This window comes from Denticeps clupeoides, unplaced genomic scaffold, assembly GCF_900700375.1.
Source record: "Denticeps clupeoides unplaced genomic scaffold, fDenClu1.1, whole genome shotgun sequence".
Classification (NCBI taxonomy): Eukaryota; Metazoa; Chordata; class Actinopteri; order Clupeiformes; family Denticipitidae; genus Denticeps; species Denticeps clupeoides.
Window position 1 is genome coordinate 125,188 of NW_021629691.1, and position 25,167 is coordinate 150,354.

Consider the following 25,167-nt stretch of genomic DNA (forward strand, 5'->3'; position numbering starts at 1 on the left):
CTTTTAACCATCCCCCTTAGTGAGCAGCGGGGACGGTCCCTTCGGTGGCAGACGGGGATTCGAACCAGCAACCTTCCTTTATCGGCTAGGCCACCACTGCCCCGCCAAAAGGACTAGTTTAAGGGTGTGCACACTTACGCAACCAGTTTATGGCACTTTTTTTTTTTTTTATTTGATTTGATTTTTTTATTTGAGTACAGGTTCTGGGCCACATCGAAGGTGTTGCTTTTACAGGGCAGGTTAGGGGTGGACTTGGAGGGGTTCGAACGTGTCACCGTCACCCAGAAGCATCTGTCCAGCCGATGGAGGTCGCGTCGGGGCCAAATACAGGTTACGCGGGTTCGATTTTTTTTTTTTTCTCGTCTAAACACACCCATCGTCTTTAAAAACAAAAAAAGACCCAGTACCAACAACAACAAAAAAATGTAATCAGGCTTTTTTTATTACGCGCGCCTGGGCAAAACGGAGCTCCCGGAACACCCGGAACTGCTGAGCCGGGGGAGGGCGCACCGAGGCGCACCGAGGCCGCGGCGAGGGGGGCGACTTTTCCTGCCGATGCCTCCAGAAGTGCCGCGTTCGGTTCGTGCGTAAAAAAAAAATATAAAAAAAAAGGCCGCAGTTCGGGAATTTAAAAAAAAAAAAAAAAAAAACTCTTTTCTTTTTACGAACAGCTGACGTGCCGCCTGTGACGCGGGACCTGTCGAAGTCGACGTCTAGGTGACAGGAAGCATTGCGATGCGACCTCGCTTCGGCCACCGCGGTGTCCTTCGGCTGAAGTTCTTTTTAATTTCATTCGGCGGTAAAACGCGGCAACCTTTTTTATTTTGAATGATGGATTTACTTTACAAGCGACGCGTCTCAGATGAAGTGTTTTTTTTTTTTTGTAATGAACTGCGAATCGGAGCAAATGTGAAGCGAGTGAATTAAGGTTTTTTTTTTTAATTTTATTAAGGGTAAGGTTTTTTTTTTTACTTTATTCCTTGGATTAATACCCGTCTTCACGGGATCCTGGTTGGGAACAAAATGACCATTAAATTGGACTTCGAAGAGTGTCTGAAGGACTCTCCGCGCTTCAGGTAGGCGGATGCGCATGTGAACCCCGTTCAAACACACACACACACACACACACACACACACACACATTTACAGCATTTGTCAGATCAAGCGATTTACAATAATTTTTTTCCAGGACAGTCCCCCCCCCCGGAGACACTCAGGGTTAAATGTCTTGCTCAGGGACACCATGGTAGTAAGTGGGGTTCGAACCCGGGTCTTCTGGTTCACAGGCGAGTGTGTTACCCACTAGGCTACTACCGCCCTACAATCACACACGGCGACAGGCTGGTGATTGCGGCCTGGCATCAGAAAGGGGCTGGAAAATGGGGCCAGACGGGACTTTGGCGGTTTGGAGGAGGCTGATGGGGGCCGGAAACAGAAAGCGAGCACCTTGCCGCCCTCTTGTTTCTGGAGAAACATTAGTTCACCGGCGGAGGCCGAAGAGAAGTCGGGGGGCGTGGTGTGGTGACCGGAGGTCGAGTTCTTCTCTCTGTCTCCCTTCCTGGCTGGAGCCTGTCTCAGGGTGACGTGCGGAAAATGTGAACGGGGTGCCAGAGTGTGTGTGTGTGTGTGTGTGTGTGTGTGTGGTGAGGGCCAGGAGGGGGTGGATGAATGCACCAGAGAACTAGGCCAATGTCCGTGCAGAAACACACACACACTCAAACACAACCGTGAACGGTCGGTGTTTCTCGAGAGGACGTGTACGCGTGAGCTCACACGATCGTGCACACTTACGAAAGTTGGTTTTAAAGTGCAGAAGCACGAATGCGAACGTGAACCCGCACAGGTTACCGTGGTAGACCGATCGACGAGTGAAATGGAATAAAAGTTACACATGCGCGCGTAAAGAGACCATCACGGTGGGCGTGGCGAGTACTGCCTCTCCCGTTGCTAGGAAACCGGCATGGGGGGGTGGCGGTGGCGAGTTACAGGAAGTGAGGCGGCGAGAAGATGCAGCTGTGATAAACACAGCACAGGAAGTGTGTTTTGGGGCGGATCGCGACAGAAACCTCGGGCCTGTTTAACGCGCGGCGCGACCAGGTTCTACGGGTCGCAACCACAAGTCAAATCTCTCTTTTTTTTTTTTTTTTTTTTTTTTCTCTTAAATGTCTTTCTGTTGCTACGCAGGTGAATAAAACTCTTTAAAATAAAACAAGTTTCCTCAGATGAAACCTCCTGAACGTGGGAACATGTGAATAGAGACACGGCGCTGGTCCACTGCTTCTGTTTGTACGTTTGTGATGTGGCGCTCGTAATTGAAACGTAGGAGACGGGGTAAGCCACCTGGTTTGTGGAGGCGGGTGTGAGACACGCAGACGTTTTCGTGTTAGGCCACATTTAAATACGCCCGGAAGGTCATAAATGACCGTAAACTCGGGCCCGGGACAGCGTTAGGGCTTAATATTAATATTAATAGTTGGCCCCGTAATCGGAAGGTTGCCGGTTCGAATCACGATCCTGTCGTGGCTGCCCACTGCTCACCAAGGGGGATGGTTAAATGCAGAGGACACGTTTCGTTGTGTCGCCGTGTGCTTCACTTTCACTTTAAACCAGAGGAGTTTTAACTGTGTCTAATATGATTGTTCATACCTTGACTTATCCTTGTACCTTTTTTTTTCACTCTCTGAGAATGAATTCTTGCTATTTATGTCTCCAACATTCGTAACCGCATCACACGTGTTAATGTAGCAGTGACCAGTTAGCTGTTGACGCTAGCTGACTGATGCTAGCTGACTGATGCTAGCTAACTCCATGCAGTTTTCATTTTTATTTATTTATTTATTTTTCATCTTTCTTGTCCTGCCAAACACACATTGTCAGGGTCAAGCATGCAATTTATGCAGCCATCTTCTCTAGCTAACCAATTTAGCCCCAAAGCCTAACGGTATTATGCAAATTACGGGCCGTTCGGCCACATTGCCTTGCCAAATGTTTTCGCGTTGAATCGCACGGCCGCCTCGACTGCTTTTCACAAGTTTGGAGGGGCGGCCTTGCCACACCGGCGTCGCGGGAGACGAGTATTTAACACAATTTTCTGTGGACATGTACAGATCAACGTTGTGCAAGCCTGTTGCTTAACTAAGACAGAAGTGCTGTTGGTTTCTTTCTCAGGGCGGATATCGAGGACGTGGAGGGGGACGTGAGCGAGCTGGAAACCAGACTTGACAAGGTGAGAGTCGCTGGCAATGAGGTGAAACAAAGTGGGACCGCCGAGAGATTACTCGGGACGTTTTCACTCTTCAGTTTCTCCCTGACGCTCAAGCTTGGGATTCCCAAGACTATTTATCCAAATACTGAGGAAATTGCAAATTGCACCCTCGGTGTCACATTCTGAATTGGGGTAAAAGGACCGTAGGATTTTTAGGATTCCTGTATTCCAGACAGGACAACAACATATGTCGCAGGTATATTTGTCGAACAATTAAACGTCTGGTGACTCATGGGCGGTGCTTCACTTCGGCTCCGTCCTGCCATCCATCATATTCAAAAATAGTTTTATCGGTGCGACACATGGCGAACTGCTTTTAACAGCAGTGGCCTAATCAGAAGGTTGCCGGTTCGAATCCGGAGGTGCCGCTGAGCAAAGCACACTGCTCCCCGCCCGGGCGCCTGTCATGGCTGCCCACTGCTCACCGAGGGCGATGGTTAAAAGCAGAGGACACGTTTCGTTATGTCAACATGGGCTGCGATGCAGTGTTTCACAATGACAGTCGCCTCGCTTTCACTTTTTCACTTGATTATTGTTTTTTTTCTTTGATAGAAGAGTTGCAAGTTATAAAGTTAAAGGCAACTAGGCTAGTAAAAAAGTGTGAGCAAATTAAAAAAATAAATGCAAATATTTATTTTCAAAGAGAACATACGACACAGACATCACTGTGCTAGTGGCTTTGGGTACCGCACATTATTTAGCAGAATGCTAAATGATGAAATGAATGGGCTAGCGATGAGATGGACAGCCAACATTCGGATGGTCGGGGTGTGAGGTGTGGTGGCACGTCCTGGTTCAGCATCCATGCCGAGGATTGAAACCCGTTTTTTTTTCAATCTTCATTCAATTCTGATTTTATCCTGCACCCCAAAATGCCAAAACCCGAGCAGCTGCAGCCTCCAGTTATTTTCAGCCTGTGAAAAAAGGCCGAATGCCAGAGATGAGGATGCTGCGAAATTTCAGTGGTCGAGCAGTTGTAGTGAGATACGAAAAGAGATGGGAACGGTAAAGAGGAACCGCCCAGGGCTTCGGTTCTCCACCCCATTGTCACCTGAAAAGAGGAAACATGGAAAATCAATGACTCTCAGCCACTCGGTCGTTACGGTTCCCTTTTTAAGTTCACTTAATTACACTGTGCTGATGTACTTTTCCTCTCACCTTTACTCCATTTTCACCGGAGATCAAAAGATGCAGTGTGGTTTGCCACTTTAAGAGCTATTTGATGACTATGATCATTGCAATGAGAGTTTAAGACTGTAGCTAATGGGGCAGTTTATGTAAAACCCTGCAGATACAACATATACAATTTGCACAGTCACTCTTTGAAACGCCAGACATGTTTGTGTTTGGTAATTGATGCTTTTTGGATTATTGCAAATGTGCTGTTTTGTTTTAAAAAAAAAAAAAAAAAGTTCAAACTGCTATTTGTGGGTTGTAGTTGGTGAAGCAGTGCCACACCATGCTGGAAGCTGGGAAGGTCTACTGCAACAGCAGCAAGAACTTCGTAACTGGTCTCAGGGAGCTTGGCCTTCACTGCTCTAAAGACAGAACGCTGGGGGTGAGTCCTGAAGGGGTTCTGTCAGAGACATGGGCGGATATCATGCAGGCATTTAATTAATTTTAAAATATTCAAATTGTATTTGGACACATACCCCAATTTTTTCGTTGCGATCTTTAGAACATTAATGGTTTTTAAATAGTAGTTATATTTTATTATCTATGGAAGTCCCAAGTTCAGTCCAGTTTCCTCGCACAGACATGCAGCTCAGATGAGTTGAACCATCTATCGTTCATGCTTTTCTTCTATTCGTCACCTTTAACCTGTCCGTATCAGTAACTGGTTCCCGCAGGGCACTTATCAGCTGTGTGCTGTACGGAGAATGTAGTCTCAGGCCTTCTGGCATTCCTTCTCCCTCACAGGAATGCTTGGAGAAGTTTTCAAAAAAGCTTGCTGCCATCACGGAAGCTCAGGAGGTGAGTCGGAACAGTTTTATATTTTACCCACCGGCAGCGTCGTTTGCTGGTCTGCAGACTTCCACAGGCTTCTTTCTTTCTTTAGGAGGCCATAAGCAGCACACAGAAGGTGAAGTGTAAACTGCAGAGCTTTGTTAAAGAGTGAGTCTGTCTGTCTGTGTTCCCGTTCTTTTTTCTTGTTGTTGTTTTTTTGTGCAACTTTGTTAAGCACTTTTTATTGTGCGAGTGTTGTGAAAGAGGCCATTTTTGGGGAATTTAATAGGAAAAGATAAAAAACTTTTTTACATTTGTTGTTGCCCATAATGAAACAACTTTAAACGACTAAAACATTGAATATTGATCATAATTAAATGTAGAAATGTCCATATTCATTGATAAAGTGAGTATTTGGTCCATTTACTGGCCTTACCCAGAGTGACTGGTAGTTAAAGGGACAGTCCCCGTGGAACAGCTCAGGGTTTCGTGTCTTGCTCGGGATGGTAAGTGGGGTTTGAGCTTCTGGTCCTGAGGCAAGCGTGTTGCCTACTAGGCCAGCATTTCTCAAACTGTGGCCCCTCGTAACGTCTGTGTGACAGGTTTGTAGGGAATGGCGCAAAAGGCGGGAACGCTGAACATTCATGGTTCATGGAGCACGTCTCTCCGGTGTAGGGATGTGAAGCGCCTTAAAGACGTACGGAAGGAGTTTGAGCGCAGCGGCGAGAGCTTGGAGGCGGCGCTGAGTCGGAATGCTCAGGCTCCGCGTAACAAGGCTCACGAGGTGGACGAAGCCAGCGCCGCCCTGCTGAACTCCCGGAGGGCCTTCCGCTCACAGGCCCTGGACTACGTCCTGGAGGTAAAACACGCAGGCGGCCTAGCGCTTAAGGAAGCGGCCCCGGTTGCCGGTTCGAATCCCGACTCTCCAAGGTGCCACTGAGCAAAGCACCGTCCACACACACTGCTCCCCGGGCGCCTGTCATGGCTGCCCACTGCTCACCAAGGGTGATGGTTGAATGCAGAGGACACATTTCGTTGTGTCACCGTGTGCTGGAGCCAATGATAATCACTTCACTTTCAATTGCACATTTGCAGCCTTGTTGTTAAAGTCAAAATGACTAAATGCATTACTATTTATGCCCTGTGTCTTGCGGCAACTGTTGAGTGCCTGGGTGTTGCTGAATGTGGGTCGCCGTTTGGTACATTGGGGTGAAAGGATATCTGAGGAAGTCACCTCTGTCTCTGACAAGGCCTCTTGACCGACGGCTTTTTAAATACGCACAGCTAATACAGCAGCAGTAGCACCATCTCCTCTCTTCTCCTCTTCTGCAGATTAAGGTCGTTGAATCCAAGAAGAAGACCGAAATCATTCTTGCCGTAAGTCTTCCGACATTGGCTCCTCTTCATGTTCCTTTCTCTGTGCTGCGTGTATTTCGAATTATTTGACTTTGCTGACAGATGCTGTCTCTGATGGAGGCCCAGGCTCAGTTCTTCCATAAGGGCCACGAATCCCTGAAGGAGCTGGAGAGCTACCGCAAGAGTCTAAATGAAGAGGTGAGCACTGAGACGTTGTAAAGACAAACAAGCCATGGGTTGATAAGATGACCAAATAAACATGGCAGCGTTGCATCATGGGAGAGCACAGGAATGTCGGTCACGGTGACAGGAAGCTGCCGACAGGATGATAACAGGAAGCGTTTCACATGTCTGTCACCAAACGATGGAACGAGTGCCGAGGCATGGTAATCATCTGTGAAGCCACATGACCACCTAGCTGGCAAAAACGCCGATAAATACCCACGAATGGTGTTTTGGTTGAGAAGTCACCTTTTTAGGCGTAAAATGGCTTATTCTGATGAGTCTACGTCTGTTTTAAAATGCTAGTTACTAGTTAAGAGAACTATTTACTAGTTAAGATGCATCTGAAATTAGATAGCAGCTGGATTCATATAGCGTTTAGCAAATTATTACGTATTGCAGCATGTTCATGACTGGTATTTACCAGATGCTGGTGTCTTGCTAATCTGCTGAAAGGTGGCAGTTCACATGTGTCTTGGTTAGCATGGTTAACTTTCATTGACTTGCAACAGAAATAATGTTTGTCCAAAACGCCATTAAACCAGGCTACATTAGCTAGCTGAAGTCCAGAATATGCTGGTGTCCGGTCATTGCTGAAAACCCATCTTTAGCTGTTTTAGTTTAATTGGATGTTTCCACTGGGATTTAGAGGCAGAAGCTTTTTTCAAGTTCAAGTAAACTTTATTGCCATCTCTTCTATATATTGTACAGATATACAGAGAGACGAGAAGACGTGTTTTATTTTTAAAAAATGGCCCCGAATGTTGCAGATTGTACCTGAAGAATGACTGCAGATAATTTTTTTTAACGGTTCTGAGTTTGGGTGAAACGCTTGTGTCTTTGGTTACTAAGCAATTTTTCTCAGGATACACGAGTGCAGTTTAGCAAGAGGAAGCACACTCAACCCTCCACGGGCCTTCTCCAACCACAAACGCTTCTTCAGAGTTTCCTGCAACTGCAGGAAATGGCAAAACGGAGAGGGGCTGAATGCACAGCTCAAGTGAAGGCAAGCAGAGGAGTCAGATGGAGACCCGGCGAGACCGAGGGGTCAGCTGTTCGCACTCGGCCCTGAGTTCTGCAGAGGAAATGAAGAGGATCAACACTTCCTGCTTCCTGTTTCTCTCGAAGAAACGTGGCCCGAAGTGTCCTTTTGACCCTAACCTCGACCATCTCCAGGATTCCTTTGCTTGTTATTTTATCCCACGTGTCGCGCAGCTGAAGACTAAAAGCTCAACATTGTAAACTATTTGAAGACATTGATGGTGACTGACGTGAGGCGATCGTCTGTTTCCAGGAAGTTTAATTTCCTGTGGGGGAAACGTACAGTGCTTTTTGAACGTTTTCACTTTTTACTGGTTTAAAGTGTTCTATCTTTTTTTCACTTTCTTGTTTTTTAGTTATGTTTCATCAGACTGAGTAAATTCCTTACACATACTAGAAAAATCATTGCTGAAAATGTCTTTTTTTTTTTTTTTAATCATTTTTTGAATCATGAATCATGACTGGATGGCTTAAGGTGACCCCACCCTTATCAGCTTATCACTAAGTAAGATCATATTAGTGTCACTGATTATCCTGGTCCACAGTGAGTTGTTACACCTTGTATTATATGAGACCGTTTGTTAGCTAGCTATGCCTTTATCTGGCGTGTACCACGGGCACCGGAATTTACGGAACAGCTTGGCGACATTATTTAAATTCAATTTCTACAATGTAGAAAATAATTCGCATTCTGTGCCACTGCTGTGTGTGTTGCCTTTCAGCTAGTAGATTTTTATGGCGGAGTGCGTACTAGTTTGATCTGTGACTGTACAGACAAAAAAATACCCACTATCTATCTGGAACATTGACAAAAATACGTTTTTGGCGTGATTGCAGAACTATTAAATTTCAAATCATGCATAATCATTCAAATTAGTGATGATGGTTCACAACATATTTCCGATTGGAGGGCTTTTTATTGCTCCCTTAACTTACTTTTATTCTTTCTTCAGCAAACTCAGCTTGTCCTGGATGCAGCCCGAGAGAAAAGGGACACGGAACAAAGACACAGTGCCGTAAAGAAAAAAGTAAAGAAACACACACTCGGCTGCCTGCACTAAGAATGAGAATAATTAATGTTCACAAGGCCCCTTGGTTTTGAAGATTTTGCCCCACATTACTGAATTGTTGATGTGCAAACTTGCATTTTCAGGTGGACCAACTGCGCGAAATGTTACCTCATTTTTTGTGGGCTGTGTGTGTTCCTGTTGGTTGACAGGATGTGTCTTATGACGATTCCCTTATGGGTTACTGCACCGAGCCAGCCAATGGGATTGCTATGGAGGGTTACCTCTACAAGAGAGCGAGTAATGCCTTCAAGACATGGAACAGGTGCCTTTTAGTGTCCAAAATGTTTTTGTAAATGTAAATATTGGTTTGCATTCCAATGAGTTTGGTGAACACTTGCACATGAAGTTTCTTTTTTCTTCTTTCCCCTTCTGTCCTGGAATATAGGCGCTGGTTCTCCATTCAGAAAAATCAGCTGGTGTACCAGAAAAAATTCAAGGTGAAATATTGAAGCGCACAAACACTGTAGACATATAGTCCTTTTGGCCAGTCTTGAAAGGGAATCAATCTCTCTCTCTCTCTCTCTCTCTCTCTCAGGAACAGCCCACTGTAGTTGTTGAGGACCTGCGCTTGTGCACAGTGAAGCCCTGCCCCGATCACGAGAGGAGGTTCTGCTTTGAAGTTGTCTCTCCTTCCAAGTGAGTTGCTCAGTGGCCGACGGAATGTCCATGGAGTGTGTGCCCTGTCATTTGGAGTGTTTTCAACATCAATAGAATGACATTTGAACGTCACAATGCACAATGAGGGTACAGCCGTATTTGCCCTTATCTAACATGTTGTGCACAGTCTTAGGTGTGGGCTAGACTGAGGTTGAGAGTATATGTGTTTTTATCACATGATCTCATCATCTGCGTGTGTGTGTGTGTGTGTGTGTTCAGGAGCTGTCTGCTACAGGCAGACTCAGATCGACTGCAGCAGGACTGGATCAGCGCTGTACAGCTCAGTATCGCATCGGCCTTCCAGGACCGTAGAGAGGACTCACACAGTCCTGTGAGTTACATATAAACATGCACGCACATGCGCACAGACACAGAACACGCGTAATCCAGTGTGTTGCACCTAGACGCACACACTATCAGTCAAAAGTTTTGATGGCGGCAGTGGAGACTAAGATGGAGCCATTTTGAAGAATCCGGTGCAAGAAACAAATTTGGCATTTTTGTAGCAGGAGAAAGTGAAGTATGTTTGATAAATCTGTTTTGTTCAGAGTCGCCTCTTTTTACCTTCATGGCTGCTTTGTTTACTATTGTCATCAAAAAGCCACTTCAATGCTCATTTACACGAGTGAATGATAAGAAAGTGTTCAGCATAAACCTTCAGGACTGTTGGAGACAACTACAGACGCCCAGACTGGTGTGGTTTATATACAAACTCAAACTTAATTCTGTGCATTGTGTATACAGAAAGTCACACATTCACATGTTGTTCAAGCATTGATAATATCTCGTAAACGGAGGCAAACATTCAACTTTTTCTCTTATTCAAATGCTGAATAATTTTTAAGTATTACATAAATATTTCAGGCTTTTACTTCATGTCTGGTTCATTGTGGTGTGTGTGTGTGTGTGTGTGTGTGTGTGTGTGTCAGAGGGACCGTTGCAGTTCGGTGTCTGTGGGCAGTGGAGTGAGTGCTGGGGCGGAGCAGGAGGTGGTGGTTTGCCAGGCACTGGAGGAGGTGCAGGGTATCCCTGGAAACGGGTTCTGCTGTGACTGTGGGGAGTCTGGGCCGGACTGGGCCTCCATCAACCTGGGAATAACGCTGTGTATCACCTGCTCTGGTATACATAGGTATGCACTCACACGCACACACACACTTTCTACATCTGTTAGTACCTCCTACGGTACTAACAGATATCCTACAGTCTATTTTTATGTATTAAATCTTAAAAACAGACATAATAGCATTTGCATTGTTACATGATATATACAAATGTGCAGCCCACACATCTAAGGTAATAAATAGGAATGTATAAATGTATGTACCACTACATAACAAGATTATTCTAGACCTGACCTAATTCTGCCCCAAAACTATTTAGCGGTTGTGTTTTTTTAAAGAAATAATATGTGTGTTAACAGGAGTTTGGGAGTTCACTTCTCCAAAGTACGATCCTTAACCCTGGACTCATGGGAACCTGAACTTATCAAGGTGAGATCTCCTAGTAGTCACACATGCACTCACAATATACTTTTTTATGTTGATCTTGTGGCTTTTGGGTGGATACTCTGTGTGGGTGGCGTGGAGTCCTTCTTGTCTTCTGTAATTGTCTCCACTCCTTCCTTCTCAGCTCATGTGTGAGTTGGGCAACACTGCCATAAACAGGATCTATGAGGCACGCATCGATGAGATGACGATTAAGAAGCCCCACCCCTCTAGTCCCAGGTAAGGGCTGCCTGTGTGTGCTTTACATTTACATACATTTACAGCATTTATCAGACTACTTACAATCAGTAGTTACAGGGACAGTCTCCCTGGAGCAATTTAGGGTTAAGTGTCTTGCTCAGGGACCCAATGGTAGTAAGCGGGATTTGAACCGGGGTCTTCTGGTTCATAGGCGAGTGTGTTACCCACTAGGCTACTACCACCCTTTAAATACGACCCTCAGCGCAGGTTAACACGGCCTCTGCTGGGTCTGAAGGGCATGTGGTATTATTAAATTGCAGACTTGTTCCGCAACTGTAAACCATGAAATTTGTCATTTTGGGCCTCAGGGCACGCGATGCTGCAGCATCCAGCAGTTGACCATGAACATTATGCTGCAAACACAATATACACGTTGCTGAGTAGTATTGGTGCACATTCACTGTACATGTTTTCTTCAAATGATAGATGAAGTAGTGTAAAGATCAGTCTTTTCTTGTCCACGACATTCTTATGACCGTAATAATTTAGAGATTTACAAGTATTACTAATACTTGCCAGCACATGTAATAACAATATATAGCATGTGATATAAATATACCTTTGGAATTAAAATTTTAAATATTGGTGTCAAAATTGCACCTCAGAATGATTAATAAGGACAATTGAAACATCATCATTGTATCAGGTAGTAGTTAAAGTAGTTGAGTAAAGACACACTCAAAATTGTGTTTAACTCTCATATGAAGTGCTCATCCTGTCCGGAGGTGCAGTGGTTTCCGTTTATCTTAATCTCAGATTTCAGATGAAGATCAAAGCTTTCACGATGAGAGCTTTTCCTGTTCAGGCATTTTTTTGCACAACACAATCTATGTTGTACATTCTTATTTAGTAATTAAGTAAATTTGGCAATAAGATATCTGAAAACCAGTCAGGAATTTATACTCACTATTGCACTTACAGGATTGTCCTTTTTATACAAGTAATTCATACATTCCTGCATCTGGGCTAGATTTCCTAATAAATAATCAGAAATAAATAGCATCATGTTAAAATTTACACTATATTCCACATGCATACGCAAAAGGGTTCTCCTCAGTTCTTCTTGAATTGATTTACTCCTGTGTTTTTGAAAAAAAAATGTTTGCCCCCTACTGTTTGTAGGGGGTTGTTACAGCATATTTTCTAAATAGGTTTCGCGTCGAGGTTTACTTATTAAAAATTGATGAAGGTGCATCAAAGCAAAGTCCCTGTATACAGTGGAGGTTTTATAAACTGGCACATCTGGTGAATTTTCATTTTTGCATTTGAAATTAGGTTATTTATGTGCTCTGTGTGTGTGCTCTGCTCAATTTTTTTTTTTTTTACCTCCACCGCTGCTTTGGTTGCACATCATACAGGAAGTTGCTCGGGTACATTTTTAGTGCATATAGACTTGCTACTACTCTCACCACAGAAACAATCGCTTCTTGTCATGTTGTGCACTTGTGTACGGGTGAACATGTCTGAACGTGGTGGCCTGGAAATCATTTTTCCTGCATAACCTCATTCATACTGACATCAGACAGCTAAACTGTGTCACAGACATCAAACGGTTCCAAGTTGTTATCTGGGTTCAGCACACTTGTCTTTATTGGTAATAATTTTTCAGTGATGTTTTCGAGGAGTGTGACCTAAAATAGAGGAGTTTTGGTATATGTGGTGAATATTTTCATAATTAAATAATTTGTCAAATTGCAATGTTATTTCTATGGCCATTAATTCACAAGATTTGTGAGTTTTGTCCATTTTCCTCCGTTGTTGAATATCGGCTCTATTCAGTACGGTTTGGAGGCTTTTCAGCTTTAGGTGTGATGTATTTTTCACATTTCTCATTATCAGGCAGGACAAGGAGTCATGGATTCGATCCAAGTACGTGGAGAAGAAATTCATCCAGAAGCTTCCGGAAACGGGCCGGGCGGTGCCCTTGCGGCGGTCCAGTGCCCGGAGGAACCGCAGCTCCACGCAGCACCCTGTCACCATGCGTCCACCCATCAAACCCAAACCCAACCGGTCCACACTGCCACGCCTCACAGGTAACACATACGCTGTGCAGAACAGATCGTAGGCATAGACCTAAAATGTGCATAAATAAGACTTAATAGCAGGGTTATTACAAATTCATATATGCCAAATTCACAAAACAATTAAAATGCTGGAAATCAAATTTATCAACCCATGGAGGTCTGGATTTGGAGTCACACTCAAAACACCCTACAGGCTGATCCAACTTTGATGTAATGTCTTTAAAACAAGTCAGAATGAGGTTCAGTAGTGTGTGTGGCCTCCACGTGTCTGTATGACCTCCCTGGAACGCCTGGGCATGCTCTTGATGAGGTGGCAGATGGTCTCCTAAGGGATCTGGACTAAAGCATCCACCAACTCCTGGACAGTCTGTGATGCAACGTGGTGTTGGTGGATGGAGCGAGACATGATGTCTCAAATGTGCTCAATTGGACTCAGGTCTGGGGAACAGGCGGGCCAGTCCAGCCACATGAGGTCTAGCATTGCCTCACATTAGGTGGAACCCAGGGCCAACCGCACCAGCATATGGTCTCACAAGGGGTCTGAGGATCTCATCTCGGTACCTAATGGCAGTCAGGCTACCTCTGGCGAGCCTTTGGAGGGCTGTGTGCCCCCTCCAAAGAAATGCCACCCCAAACCATTACTGACCCACTACCAAACTGGAGGATGTTGGAGGCAGCAGAACGTTCTACATGGCATCTCCAGTCTCTGTAGGGGTCCTGCTGCTGGGTTGATGTTCTCCAACGGCCTCCTCCACGTCTCCTGATGTACTGTCTCCTGGCAGCGCCTCGATGCTCTGGACACTACGCTGACAGACACAGCAAACCTTCTTGCCACAGCTCGCATTGGTGTGCCATCCTGGATGAGCTGCACTACCTGAGCCACTTGTGCGGGTTGTAGACTCCGTCTCATAATGCCACTAGAGTGAAAGCACTTCCAGATTTCAAAAGTGACCAAAACATAAGCCAGTAAGTACAGGAACTGAGAAGTGGTCTGTGGTCACCTCCTGCAGAACCACGCCTTTATTGGGGACATCTTGCTAATTGCCTGTAATTTCCGCCTGTTGTCTATTCCATTTGCACAACAGGATGTGAAATTGATTGTCAATCAGTGTAGCTTCCTATGTGGAAAGTTTGATTTTAAAGAAGTGTGATTGACTTGGTGTTATATTGTGTTGTTGAAGTGTTCTCTTTATTTTTTTCAAGCCATTAAAGCCACTTAAAGCCATTTTTCTTGCTAAATTCATGCCATTAACTCAGCTGGGTGTTGTTTTATGGTAAGCTCATACATACACGTCAGTGCTGACTGAACAGGCCGGTTTTCATTATCTATTTGACACATCGGTTGAGAAACGTTGTTAGATCAACACACTGTATTATGGGTTGAATGGTGCTTGCCGTTCTTCCGAAGGCCTGCATTTCTGCCTGGACCACAGACTGGGGCAATCGGAGGTTGTTTCTGGGTCGCCTGCAGCCCGCAGGTTACAAAATGGAAAAAAAAACTGATAAATGCCAATTTATAGGAGTAGTGGGTGGGTTAATTTTCTGATGTGAAAACAAAAAACACGAAAATACTGACTGTTCTAGACAACTGCCTACTGCGGAATGTGCACTTTTGCTGCTGATGGAAGTTCAACCGTAATGAACGGTAACCCAATACAGTTTTGTGTTTAAATCCCTTTTTGCATTATTAAAGTGTTAAACTACACCCCCAATTATTCTAGAGCAGAATAGAGGGTATTAAGAAGATTACCGCACTTTATATTGCAGCAGTGTGTCATCGTATACACAGTGAAGGAACACACCCAACTTGTCGTGCTTCAGAGGCTACACACACACACACACACACACACACACCAAGCGCCCTCGCCGTATTTAGCTGCACACTTATGCGAAGAAAAATGGCGATTTATCATTGTTGCCAGACCTGGATTTAAGTGTGTGTTTTGTTGTACTGAACACATTGTTAAGGTGTAATCCAGACAGGAATGTCTTGTGCCTCGATCCCACAGGGATAAGCCCCAGTGACCTCATGCAGAAGAACAATACCGGCTCTCACAAAGGTGATGCGTGTTTACGCGCAGATGAACGTTCGATTTATGGCAAATGTGTGTGTGCCTGCTCATATGATGTAACCGTGTAACTGTAGACTCTGACGAGGAGGACGATCTGAGCAGCCTTCATCCTGGTGCTCTGCTGTACCGCTCAGCGGCGCTGCAGCACTTCCCGGTCATGGCCGACGCAATCGCCCACGGTGCCGACGTCAACTGGGTGAACGCTGCCGAGGCCAGCAGCACTCCCCTCATTCAAGCAGCCACCGCGGTGAGAAATATCCCGTTTATCACCACGTTCGCCAGCGCCGAGTACACGGTGCAGGACATGCTGCTACTTCTTTTTACTTTTTCAGACAATTAATAATAAATAAAAAAATCTATTGCACTCTTCATATCATAAGGATTATGTGTTTGAAATATGATGATTTCTCTTGAACTGTTGAGAATGATCTATGATCTAATTTTTTCTTGCTCTGTTAATTTTGTACTAAAAATATGTACGTGATTAAAGAATCTTGAAAATGTGATTGTTTAAGAGTGCCCTTGTGAAGTTTTTTTTGTTTCTTATTTTCTTTCCGAGAACCATGAATCTGTGTGTGATTGTTGCTGGACCTCTCTGGCGTCTCTCCCCAGAATTCCCTGGCGGCGTGTGAGTTCCTGCTGCAGAACGGCGCGAATGTGAACCAGGTCGATGTTAACGGCAGAGGCCCTTTGCATCATGCTACAATCCTGGGCCATACGGGGTATGTTACATCCTCGCATGTATGGAACTTAGTTAGTGTACTTTTTACTCTTCATAGTTCACGGTGTTAAGCCATTTGGACATAGAAATATAAAATCTGGGCTGCTTTGCCACATAAGTAGTAATCAAAAGCAATGATCTTCATTCCTTCACTCACCAAGGTCCACACTGTGTCCTTTAACCCTTCTTCTTTTTCCTTCAATCCTTTGTCCACGGAGTTTTCAGCAGACACTACAAATCTGTGAGATCTGTGCAGCTACAGGCCACGCCTACTACTAAGGCAGACTTGCAGATTATCTGTGCTTTGTTTCAAGCTTTCAGATGAGCAAACATTTGGCATCTGGAAAATTCCGGCATTGGCGTCAGTACATGCATTTGTGCATTTAAGTACAGAGGAACAGAGCAGCTCTCACACAAAGCTTATAATAAAAAGCCTAGACCAACCCCATCAGTGTGCATATGTCACCAATAAACATGAGAAAATGGCCTTTTGTGCCTACTTGAATAATATTGAATAATATTTGGGAATCTATAACTGATAGTTTGTCTCTTTCAGGCTGGTGTGTCTATTTTTGAAACGAGGAGCAGACTACAATGCCAAAGATAAGACCCAGAAAGACCCAATCAGCATTGCCGTAGAGAGCGCCAATGCCGACATTGTAACTTTGTGAGTCATGAAGCCCTATGTCTGTTTGATTGTCCAATTTTTTTGACTGATTGTTTTATGATTGAACTCATTCATGTATTTTGGCTGCTCTCTTTGACAGACTCAGAATTGCCAAGATGAACAAGGAAATGCGGGAGATGGATGGCGCCTTCGGCCAATCAGGTCAATCTGGGGGACTGGGCTGTGAGGGAGAAGGGGGCGGGAACGGGTCTGTGATAGGTCAGACGAAGAAGGGCTTCCAGGCTCTGAAGACCCATTTCAGTGAATGGGCACTTGGGGGCCAGCATGGCTAGGAGGACTGGAAGGTCAATGTTTGTGGAAGGGGCTCAAAAGCAGGATACTAAGAGCACGATGTTAAAATGCAGTTGAAGGGTCATCCAAAGCAACACAAGATTCTAAATGGCTAAGGGTATCTATTAGAAGAGCATGGGGATTTCGGCCGGTTGGCGAAAATGGGAGGACTGTGCAGGCACTTTATCTTTTTACACTGAAATATTGACTGTAAGCTGCTCAGAAAGCTACATTTCCTTTAAATCATGTCTGTTGCTTGTATATGCTATATAAGGTGCTAATATATGTTGTAGAGGCATTGGGTTGAATTCACCTTTTTGCAGTCCCTCAAGTTTTTCACTATTTTTTGCGTCAAATCCCACTTACCCCACAATGCAGCAAATTTTTGCTAATATTACTCCAAAATCCTTCTTTTAAAGTCTCAACTGTTGTACAAAACCTGCTGGTGGAAGTATTTCCCTTGAATGACAGCACCGCTGTCACCTTCACACCTTTTCAATCAATACTGGCTAGCATGAAGAAGAGCGACGAGTTCCATTTCGGGTGACCAGACGAGTGAGTGATGTGATTCAGGCGATATATCTGTCTGCCCGTCTCCCACCCATTTGGTGTCTTGCTAGGCCTATGTGGACGCCACAAAATTGCAGAAAAAAAAAAAGTTTTTGCCACCTTTACATGACGTTTCATCCAAATGCTCTTTCCTTGGTGTGGTGTTGTGGTGTTTTTCAAATCTATGTATTGAATGTGTGTTTGAGGAGCTTGCACCAGTCTGGTAGCCCTTTACAGTAAAGGTTATAGGAACTATATAGGAAGAAAAAATGTATTGCAGCTAGCGGGCAGGAGGTGAAATTAAAGCCATTTTCCCATCCTTCTTTTCCAGTGAGCCCCTGTCGCTGAGGACAGGCTGCTAATTTAATGCGGGGAAATCGATTGCCACAAGGTGCCAGCAGCAGCATTGCTGTGCAGTATAAAGTTATGCATGAAATGCGCTGACTCGCCTCACCTGACCTGAGCAGGACGATGCATTAAAACCAATAATGGCCTGGGGTGACATGACATGCACCTAAGTATCTTGAACTGTCTGTTTAAACAGACCCACAGTCTATTTTTGTGCAATTGTTGGTTGTACAACAGTACAATAACAACACGATTCCTTTTCCTCTTCCACGTGAATGTAAACACACTGCAGACACACTTTTTTGGGGTGGATTTTGTAAATGGGCTTATTCAAGAACGGTGGCGTGGGAGAAAATCTGGCGGAAATCGGTCATTGCACCGGACCTCCGGGGCTGATTTAGTATTGGATGGCCTGCGGCTTTCTTGACCTCAGTGCCTCAGTCGCCTCTTCGGTGCTGTTCTGGGATCAGGTATCTCGTCGCGCTGCTCTGCGGTCATGCGTCTGTAGACCGTTGCAGATGTAATTCCTTACACCACCAGGTTTCCACCCGGCTTCTGTGGTCTGTGTGGAGATAAGAATAAGTTAAGTTCCTTCAGTTAGATTTGTGAATTTATGAGATTATTCCAAATTGAATACAATTCTATTAAAGATCAATCCGATCTGATGCTTTTTAAACAATCCCCAGTGTTTCTGTTTGTTAAAATATATGTGTGTGCTCTGTTGACCTGTTGTTACTGTTAATTGGCATCTTCTGTCTGTGTCTATATATTTGTATATCCTGTGTGTGTGTGTGTCCACGGAGCTGGTCTATCTCCACTGCTTGCACAGTGTGCGTCGTCCGCACCCTGCCTGCGTGGCACAGGTAAATCATGACCCGCTCGGCCAATCAGCATCCTGCTCAGAAAACAGGCTCATTCCAGGGTGACCCGCTCACGCGTTTCCCTTCCGCCGAGGCAGCCGGTGCAATTCCTGCACTCCTCTACATGTTGCTTCGTTTCGAAATGAGGAAGTGAAATGTGAATTAGAATGGGCCTGTAATGTTGAAACCCCAAACCGCATGCTGAGGTGCAGTCAGATTTGCATGATTCACTGTGTGCATGTGTGTGTGAGTGTCTGTCTATGGCAGCCATTTTATGTCAAGAATTAGTCGGATTTCAACACTAGCAACATCATCTACAACAATCTAAAAGAAGCCTTCCTAACTGAATGTGCATTATAATATTCGTTCATAGTTTTATTTCACAAATTGTCCCTGAAATAAGTGAAAAAGAAAGCGTTTCTGACGCCTCTTATTTTTCTCTAGGGTTGTATGCGTGTGAAAATGCCGAGACTGACTAACCACACTAGCAGTGCAATCTTCTTTGCTTTTGTCGCTGTTTCTGCCAGTAGTGTAGGTGTTGCAGATTGCACGGGCAAAGATCCTCTAATCTAATAACCGCATGGAAGAATCTGCAGAGGATGTCATGGCGCTCTAAACCTGGTGATGATGTTTTTTTTTTTTTTTTTTTTTTTTTTTTTTTTTGTGCGAAACAGGTGACGACACGTACCATGACATCTTCAGGGACTTCTCGCACATGGCATCGAACAACCCTGAGAAGCTCAAGCGCCGCAGTGCGGACATTAAGACACCCTGACCAGCAGGTGTCACTGTTTTATAACACACACACACTCAGAGGTTTGCTTCTGGTCACTTTTGGTCATTAACAATGTTAATTTTAGACCAGGTTTTGCTTACAAACTTGTTGACCCTGAACTTTTATTTTATACATTTGCTGTTGCTAATGCAGCAAGAAGGAAAATATTTTGTCTTAGATTTTACATTTTTAATATCCTCCATATTCTGGAGATGAGGGCTTGGTTCACTTTCGATCTGTCTCTATACAAACATAGAAGCTCAAACACCCTCAACCTTTTTATATGATGTGTACATTCGAATTGTTTTGTATTGACATACAAAGGCAAAAATTAAATAGTTTTGACAAGATAACCCAGTGTTTGTTGCCTTCTGTTAGAGAGCTCAGTCGGGGCCAAAGGACTTTGGTCTTTTTACATCAGGCTGCCAAATACAGGGCAAATCCAGAGATCTAAGGGCTGATTGGACTCCCGTTAACATCTTTTTAGTAGAGGACCCCAGGACAACTTCAGAGGTTATGTGGAATCCATCATTTGCCGAGTCAGGGCTGATTTAGTGCCATTAGGAGTCAGTGAAATAACGGCTCGGTTTCAGGTGGTTTTAATGTTGTGGCTGATAGGTGTCATTTCAGTCCACTAAAACTAAGGCCATCGGCCTTTGCCCGGTCTTTTCCTGGTTAGTCTTTCTGGCTAGAATATGGCTACATCCAGGAGTTTTAGAAACTGATTTGGAACGTATTTATTCAGTGGATTTTTTTTTTTCCTTTTAATAATAACATTTTGAAAACCTAAAAAGCTGACAAATGATTTGCGTGTTTCAAATATACCTTACTTGAGACTGAATATTCTGACAGGTAATGGGGCAACATAAGAATAACGGGACGTGGCATTTGAATACACAGTGCTTCTAAATTTGAAAGTGCAAGAAATGTAAATATTTGTAAATATTTATATTTAATTTTTGCTGAGTAGGTCTTTTGCAAGAGAGGTGTTCTCAAACATAAGAAAATAAGTGTCAATATGAGTAAGAAAATTCTTAAATTAAGATAAGACTATTGGGTCATGAGATGAGCATTCTAATGAGCTTTTTAATTTTCAGTTTGACTAGAAAACACAATACACACATGAACTTACCACACACACAGATTACGGTGTTCAGATATGAACTGTAACCTTACAGCCTAGAGGTCCCTGAGGGCATGTGTTACTTATTTAATCATTTCAGAACACCGAAAGGCACATTTCTTGCAGGCTCTTACCCCACACCGGAGGAGAGTCCCAAAGCACATTTTTATTTTTGCTCAAAGATTTATGTAAAAACGTAATGCAAGACTAAATTGTAGTGAAATTCCAATTCTTCACTAACCCCTTAAAAAGGAATTACTTCCTTAAAACTGTAACTTTTGTAACTCTTTCTACTGAAACCAATTACTACAAAAATAAATAAAACACAGAACTAGCCAATAAAAGTAATTTAACCAATTAAAAGAGATATTTATTATTAATAATAATAATAACCACTAATTGAAATTCCACAAAAGTCTGTGGTTTTAACCTTTTGAACACCATCACCTCATCTGCCAGCAGGAATCCCTCAGATAGACTCCGCCCCCTGTGCTAGTAGGCAACTCCCACAAGCGTAAACTCAGATTACTGATCACGTCTTATGCCAGTCAGCAGCTGACATCATCCTCTGTCCTGCCTGAGGTGACACCGGAACGCTCCGGGTCGCCGACGGGACTGTGGATGTTTCCGTCCTCATCCTCCGACTCTACGGTTTCCATCTGGATGGGGGTGGTGGGGGAGGAAAGGCTTGTTGTGATGAGGCCTGACTCCAGGCTCGGCTCTGGAGCATCACTTTGGGCCTTGGTGGCCCCTGCTTTGGTACAAGTGCAGAAATTTGGCAGCGTAGTGGTTACAGCTGTACCCAGCAGGAGGAAGGTCCCGGCCATAACGAAAGAAGCAGCATAGGAGCCTGTCTGATCCTTCAACCAACCTGAAAGACGGCAAGGTCATTTATTAGCCACATATTCATACAGATTTAAATAAATATCATTACCATCGGTAATTACTGTACTACGTTGTTCCAGATAAACATTTTCAATAATCTAGTGATCTTCCTGAACACTTCTAAAAGGATGTACAAACAGTAACATGACCGGTGTTTCACATTTTATCATCATATTGCACAGCTGTAGAATTCAATAATATATATACTGTCACTGTCATTATTTATTCTTCTAATCACCCCAAAAAATCTCAGATCATCATAAACATCAAAAACTGTATTGGAATCTATGCATATCAAATTAATAAACAGTACACACTGTAATGGACGATCTTATGCAACTTATTACCATTTATTATACATTCACCCATATACACATAAAGCATTTTTCACCTTCAGCCTTTAATGAGGATACCAAAACCAAGACTCACCTGACAGCGGAGCTCCCAGGAGACCCCCGAGGCTCTCGATCAGATGGAGCAGCCCCAGTGCCCCCAAAGTGCGGTCCATGCCGACAATCTCTGGCACCGCAGCAAACACCAGCGGCGTCATTCCGCCGGAACAGAAGCCATAGGCCAGGCTAATGGCCATCAGTCCAGCGTACGAGCCGCCGAGCGATCCTAACGGCAGCAGGACCAGGAAAACGCCCACCAGCCCTGACCACACGGTCAACATGCGCGGCAGCCACACACGGCCCAGGTCCGAGGCCCAGCCCGCCACCACGCGCCCGATAATGTCCGCCACGCCCGTCGCCGACATCACGAAGGCCGCCTGGTACTCCGAGAAGCCTTCGTGACGACTGTGGGCCACCAGGTGGACATAGGGGACGAAGTAGCCAGAGTTGAAGAGCGTGACTGCCAGAGCGTACGTAAGGAAGGGCCTCTGGGTCAGCAGCGGAAGCTCAAAGTTCATGGACACTCGAGAGAGGAAGTTCCTGCAGGCAGATGAACGTCTGGACTCGGTCAGATTCTGTAGGAAACATCAATCCGCACCATAAACAGCTCTTCTATAGTTCATTAACGCAGTAGCTACACAACATTAAATACGTGGAATGGACGTCTAGTCTGGCCTAGTATTGTTATTGAGGGAGTAGATGCACAATTATGTATGCATACACTGCATCATCAGGATCATTTTGTTGCAATAGTAAACAATTAATGTTGCAATAGATATATATATATTTTTAAGTTGCAACATGCTTGGCCTGCTTTCATTTGCCCTGGTTAAACGTTAACAGATACTAAATCGCCCACTGACCTAGACACCTGCCGACAACCTTGCTTTATAAAGTTCCCGTGAGGTTCCTAAGTGCGGTTCTAATTACCTGTTTGACAGCCTTAGGGGTCGCAACTGGTCGAATAAGCGCCCCACAGGCCACTATGTTGAGGCTGAGCCCCCCCAGGACCAGCAGAGCCCCATTCCAGGCGTAGGTCTCCACCAGGAGCTGGAAGAGGGGGGAGAAAGCGAAAGAAGACAGGCCCACCCCGGTGAAGCCCAGCGCCATGGCCAGCGAGCGCCGCCGCGTGAAGTACTGCATTACCGACACGACGGTCGGGGTGAAGACGAACGCCCACCCTGAACCTGGGAGAACATGCGGATCGTGCCATTTGATTGGCTGAGAGGAATCACTGTGCATCTGCTGTGTACCTGATGACCGACTGAACAATCTTTCTTAGAAACAGATGGATGATAAAGGTTACAATTTTACACTGCAAAATTCTACAACCAGTTACAGCTGCCGATCTATAGCGCCAATATTGGTTATATTGGTTATATATAACATGATGTATCCATGTTAATATGACATGACGTGAGCTGTGCATGAGTATACCTGAGATAATTCCCATGGTGAGGTACAAGTGAGTGAGACTGGTGGCCTGAGAGGCCAGAATGAGCCCCAGTCCTGCCAGGATGCCACCGAACATCACTACGGGGCGAGCTCCATATAAATTACACAGAGCCGTGCCAAATGGACCTGCACATGCAGATAAGTGCACAATTACTCCATGTTGAAATATTTAAAAACCAAATCCAGACACACACACAGACACAGTACGTACTGAATAGCTGCTGGATGGCCAGCCCTATGGACGTGATCCAGGACACCGCCTGAGCGCTCTCGTCAAAGTACGACTCGAGCTCCACGAAGAAGACGCCCAGACTGCGGATCAAGCCGAACACCAACGCCGAGACCAAGAACAGAGCCCCCACCACCACCCAGCCCCAACCGCCCTCTGGGGCTGCCTGCCCGGTCTGGCCCTGGGGCTTCCCCATTACTGACGAGAAGGAGAAAAATCAATACAGTTTCAATGGTAAAATCTACCAAAAGTCATTTCATACTGTATATACTGTCACGTATACTGTATGCATGTTTATAATTCAAAACAGAAATTAGCCATTTCAGTCCTTAACAAAAGAGATGTGATCACCGCATCACCCGGCCCTACATGGCATGTTAGCGTATGCTTGTGTTTTGCCAGTCCATTTGCCGTCTGGTGGATTAATTGCCTAATTGCTCAATTATCCCACCAAAACAAGATGTCCTTGGCACATACCTGTGCATGTGAAGTCAACCGACTCTCATGGAACGAGACAATTATGATGCGGTGCCGAGCAGAGGCTTTCTCTGCAAATGTCATTTATTTTGCAAACTATAACCCATGATCGTGAAAATGTGCTCTACTGGGTGCAAAATGAATGCCAGAGGGGAAAAAAACGCATGTTTGTAACTGAATAATGGTAATAAAAAGAGCATGCTGCTGCAATAAATAGATGCTGCAATAAAAACGTACTTGGAATAAGACCAAAGACTACTCTTCAGGTGCCGAGGTCTTACCGTTGAGGAGGTACAGGCGTCTTTTTTTTTTTTTTTGTAAATCCCACAAAAATACAGTTTGTTTAGTTGAGCCAGAATTGCCCTGTTTTCCACTCATCAACTGACTAATTTTTTGCAGTTTTGATTACAGGACGAATAGCAACTGAACACGTAAAAAAAAAAAAACCTCAACTTATGTATTGCCAAAAGAAAGATAACGAAATTATATTATTACATTATCTTTTGTGTATTGCTTGCAATGTACAGTTGTGTATTGCAAGCAATGTACAGTTTCGCTCAGTCAATATCCAAATCACTAGTCTAATTATGTACTTTTTACCAATTAAATGACGCACACATGCCTTAATTCACAAAAAAAAATCTCCATTATTCAATAACAAAGTCAGAAATGGACAGTACTCGTCTAATGATCATTTGAAACAGATTCTAACCCTACCTGTTGCGGGTTCTGTGGTTGTCGCGAAATGTTCTCTCGTACAAAATCCACCTGAGTAAGGAGACAGCGTAATATATCTTTGCCCACAACGTCTCTCAGGATCAAGACATATAAGGAATACCCATCCCAGAAGGAAGCCTTGGCTAGCGTTCTGCTTCCATATAAAGGTACCACGCGCAGAAAAATGATACAGGAAACCGAAAGGGGAAATTATAACGAAACATTAGAGGTATTTTCGTTTTTATCAAATAAGCTAAGAAAGTATTCTATACCGAACCC

General features: G+C 44.4%; 2 protein-coding genes across 3 annotated transcripts; one reads left to right on the forward strand and one right to left on the reverse strand.

Moving 5' to 3' along the window:
• Positions 1-495: 495 nt before the first annotated feature.
• LOC114771711 (arf-GAP with coiled-coil, ANK repeat and PH domain-containing protein 2-like) lies at positions 496-19,960 on the forward strand. Of its 2 annotated transcripts, XM_028965026.1 has the most exons (24): positions 496-579; positions 672-1,076; positions 3,169-3,226; positions 4,704-4,823; positions 5,186-5,239; positions 5,325-5,380; positions 5,888-6,071; positions 6,545-6,589; positions 6,671-6,766; positions 8,785-8,859; positions 9,051-9,163; positions 9,287-9,338; positions 9,437-9,537; positions 9,778-9,889; positions 10,488-10,687; positions 10,979-11,048; positions 11,188-11,282; positions 13,143-13,336; positions 15,337-15,387; positions 15,474-15,646; positions 16,012-16,121; positions 16,677-16,787; positions 16,888-16,949; positions 19,510-19,960. In XM_028965026.1, the coding sequence occupies exons 2-24, from the start codon at positions 1,024-1,026 to the stop codon at positions 19,608-19,610; spliced, it is 2,286 nt and encodes a 761-aa protein (XP_028820859.1). In that variant the 5' UTR covers positions 496-579; positions 672-1,023; the 3' UTR covers positions 19,611-19,960. The 2 variants fall into 2 exon arrangements, with proteins under 2 accessions (XP_028820859.1, XP_028820860.1); XM_028965027.1 differs by lacking the exons at positions 496-579; positions 672-1,076; positions 3,169-3,226; positions 4,704-4,823; positions 5,186-5,239 and having other exon boundaries at positions 5,323-5,348; positions 5,815-6,071.
• Positions 19,961-21,158: 1,198 nt separating this feature from the next.
• On the reverse strand, positions 21,159-24,340 carry LOC114771715 (monocarboxylate transporter 13-like). The gene is made up of 5 exons (XM_028965032.1): positions 23,677-24,340; positions 23,448-23,591; positions 22,941-23,197; positions 22,048-22,585; positions 21,159-21,604 (listed from the first exon to the last, which is right to left on the reverse strand). Exons 1-5 carry the CDS (start codon positions 23,888-23,890, stop codon positions 21,282-21,284), a joined length of 1,476 nt encoding a protein of 491 aa, XP_028820865.1. The 5' UTR covers positions 23,891-24,340; the 3' UTR covers positions 21,159-21,281.
• Positions 24,341-25,167: the final 827 nt, after the last annotated feature.

Coding starts and splice junctions, on each gene's coding strand:
- LOC114771711 (XM_028965026.1), top strand. CDS start 1,024: ATGACCATTAAATTGGACTTCGAAGAGTGTCTGAAGGACTCTCCGCGC. Junction 8,860..9,050: donor ACAGTGCCGTAAAGAAAAAA/GTAAAGAAACAC, acceptor GTTGGTTGACAG/GATGTGTCTTATGACGATTC. Junction 9,339..9,436: donor TGTACCAGAAAAAATTCAAG/GTGAAATATTGA, acceptor TCTCTCTCTCAG/GAACAGCCCACTGTAGTTGT.
- LOC114771715 (XM_028965032.1), bottom strand. CDS start 23,890: ATGGGGAAGCCCCAGGGCCAGACCGGGCAGGCAGCCCCAGAGGGCGGT. Junction 23,592..23,676: donor GGCCATCCAGCAGCTATTCA/GTACGTACTGTG, acceptor CTGCATGTGCAG/GTCCATTTGGCACGGCTCTG. Junction 21,605..22,047: donor CCTGGGAGCTCCGCTGTCAG/GTGAGTCTTGGT, acceptor GCCGTCTTTCAG/GTTGGTTGAAGGATCAGACA.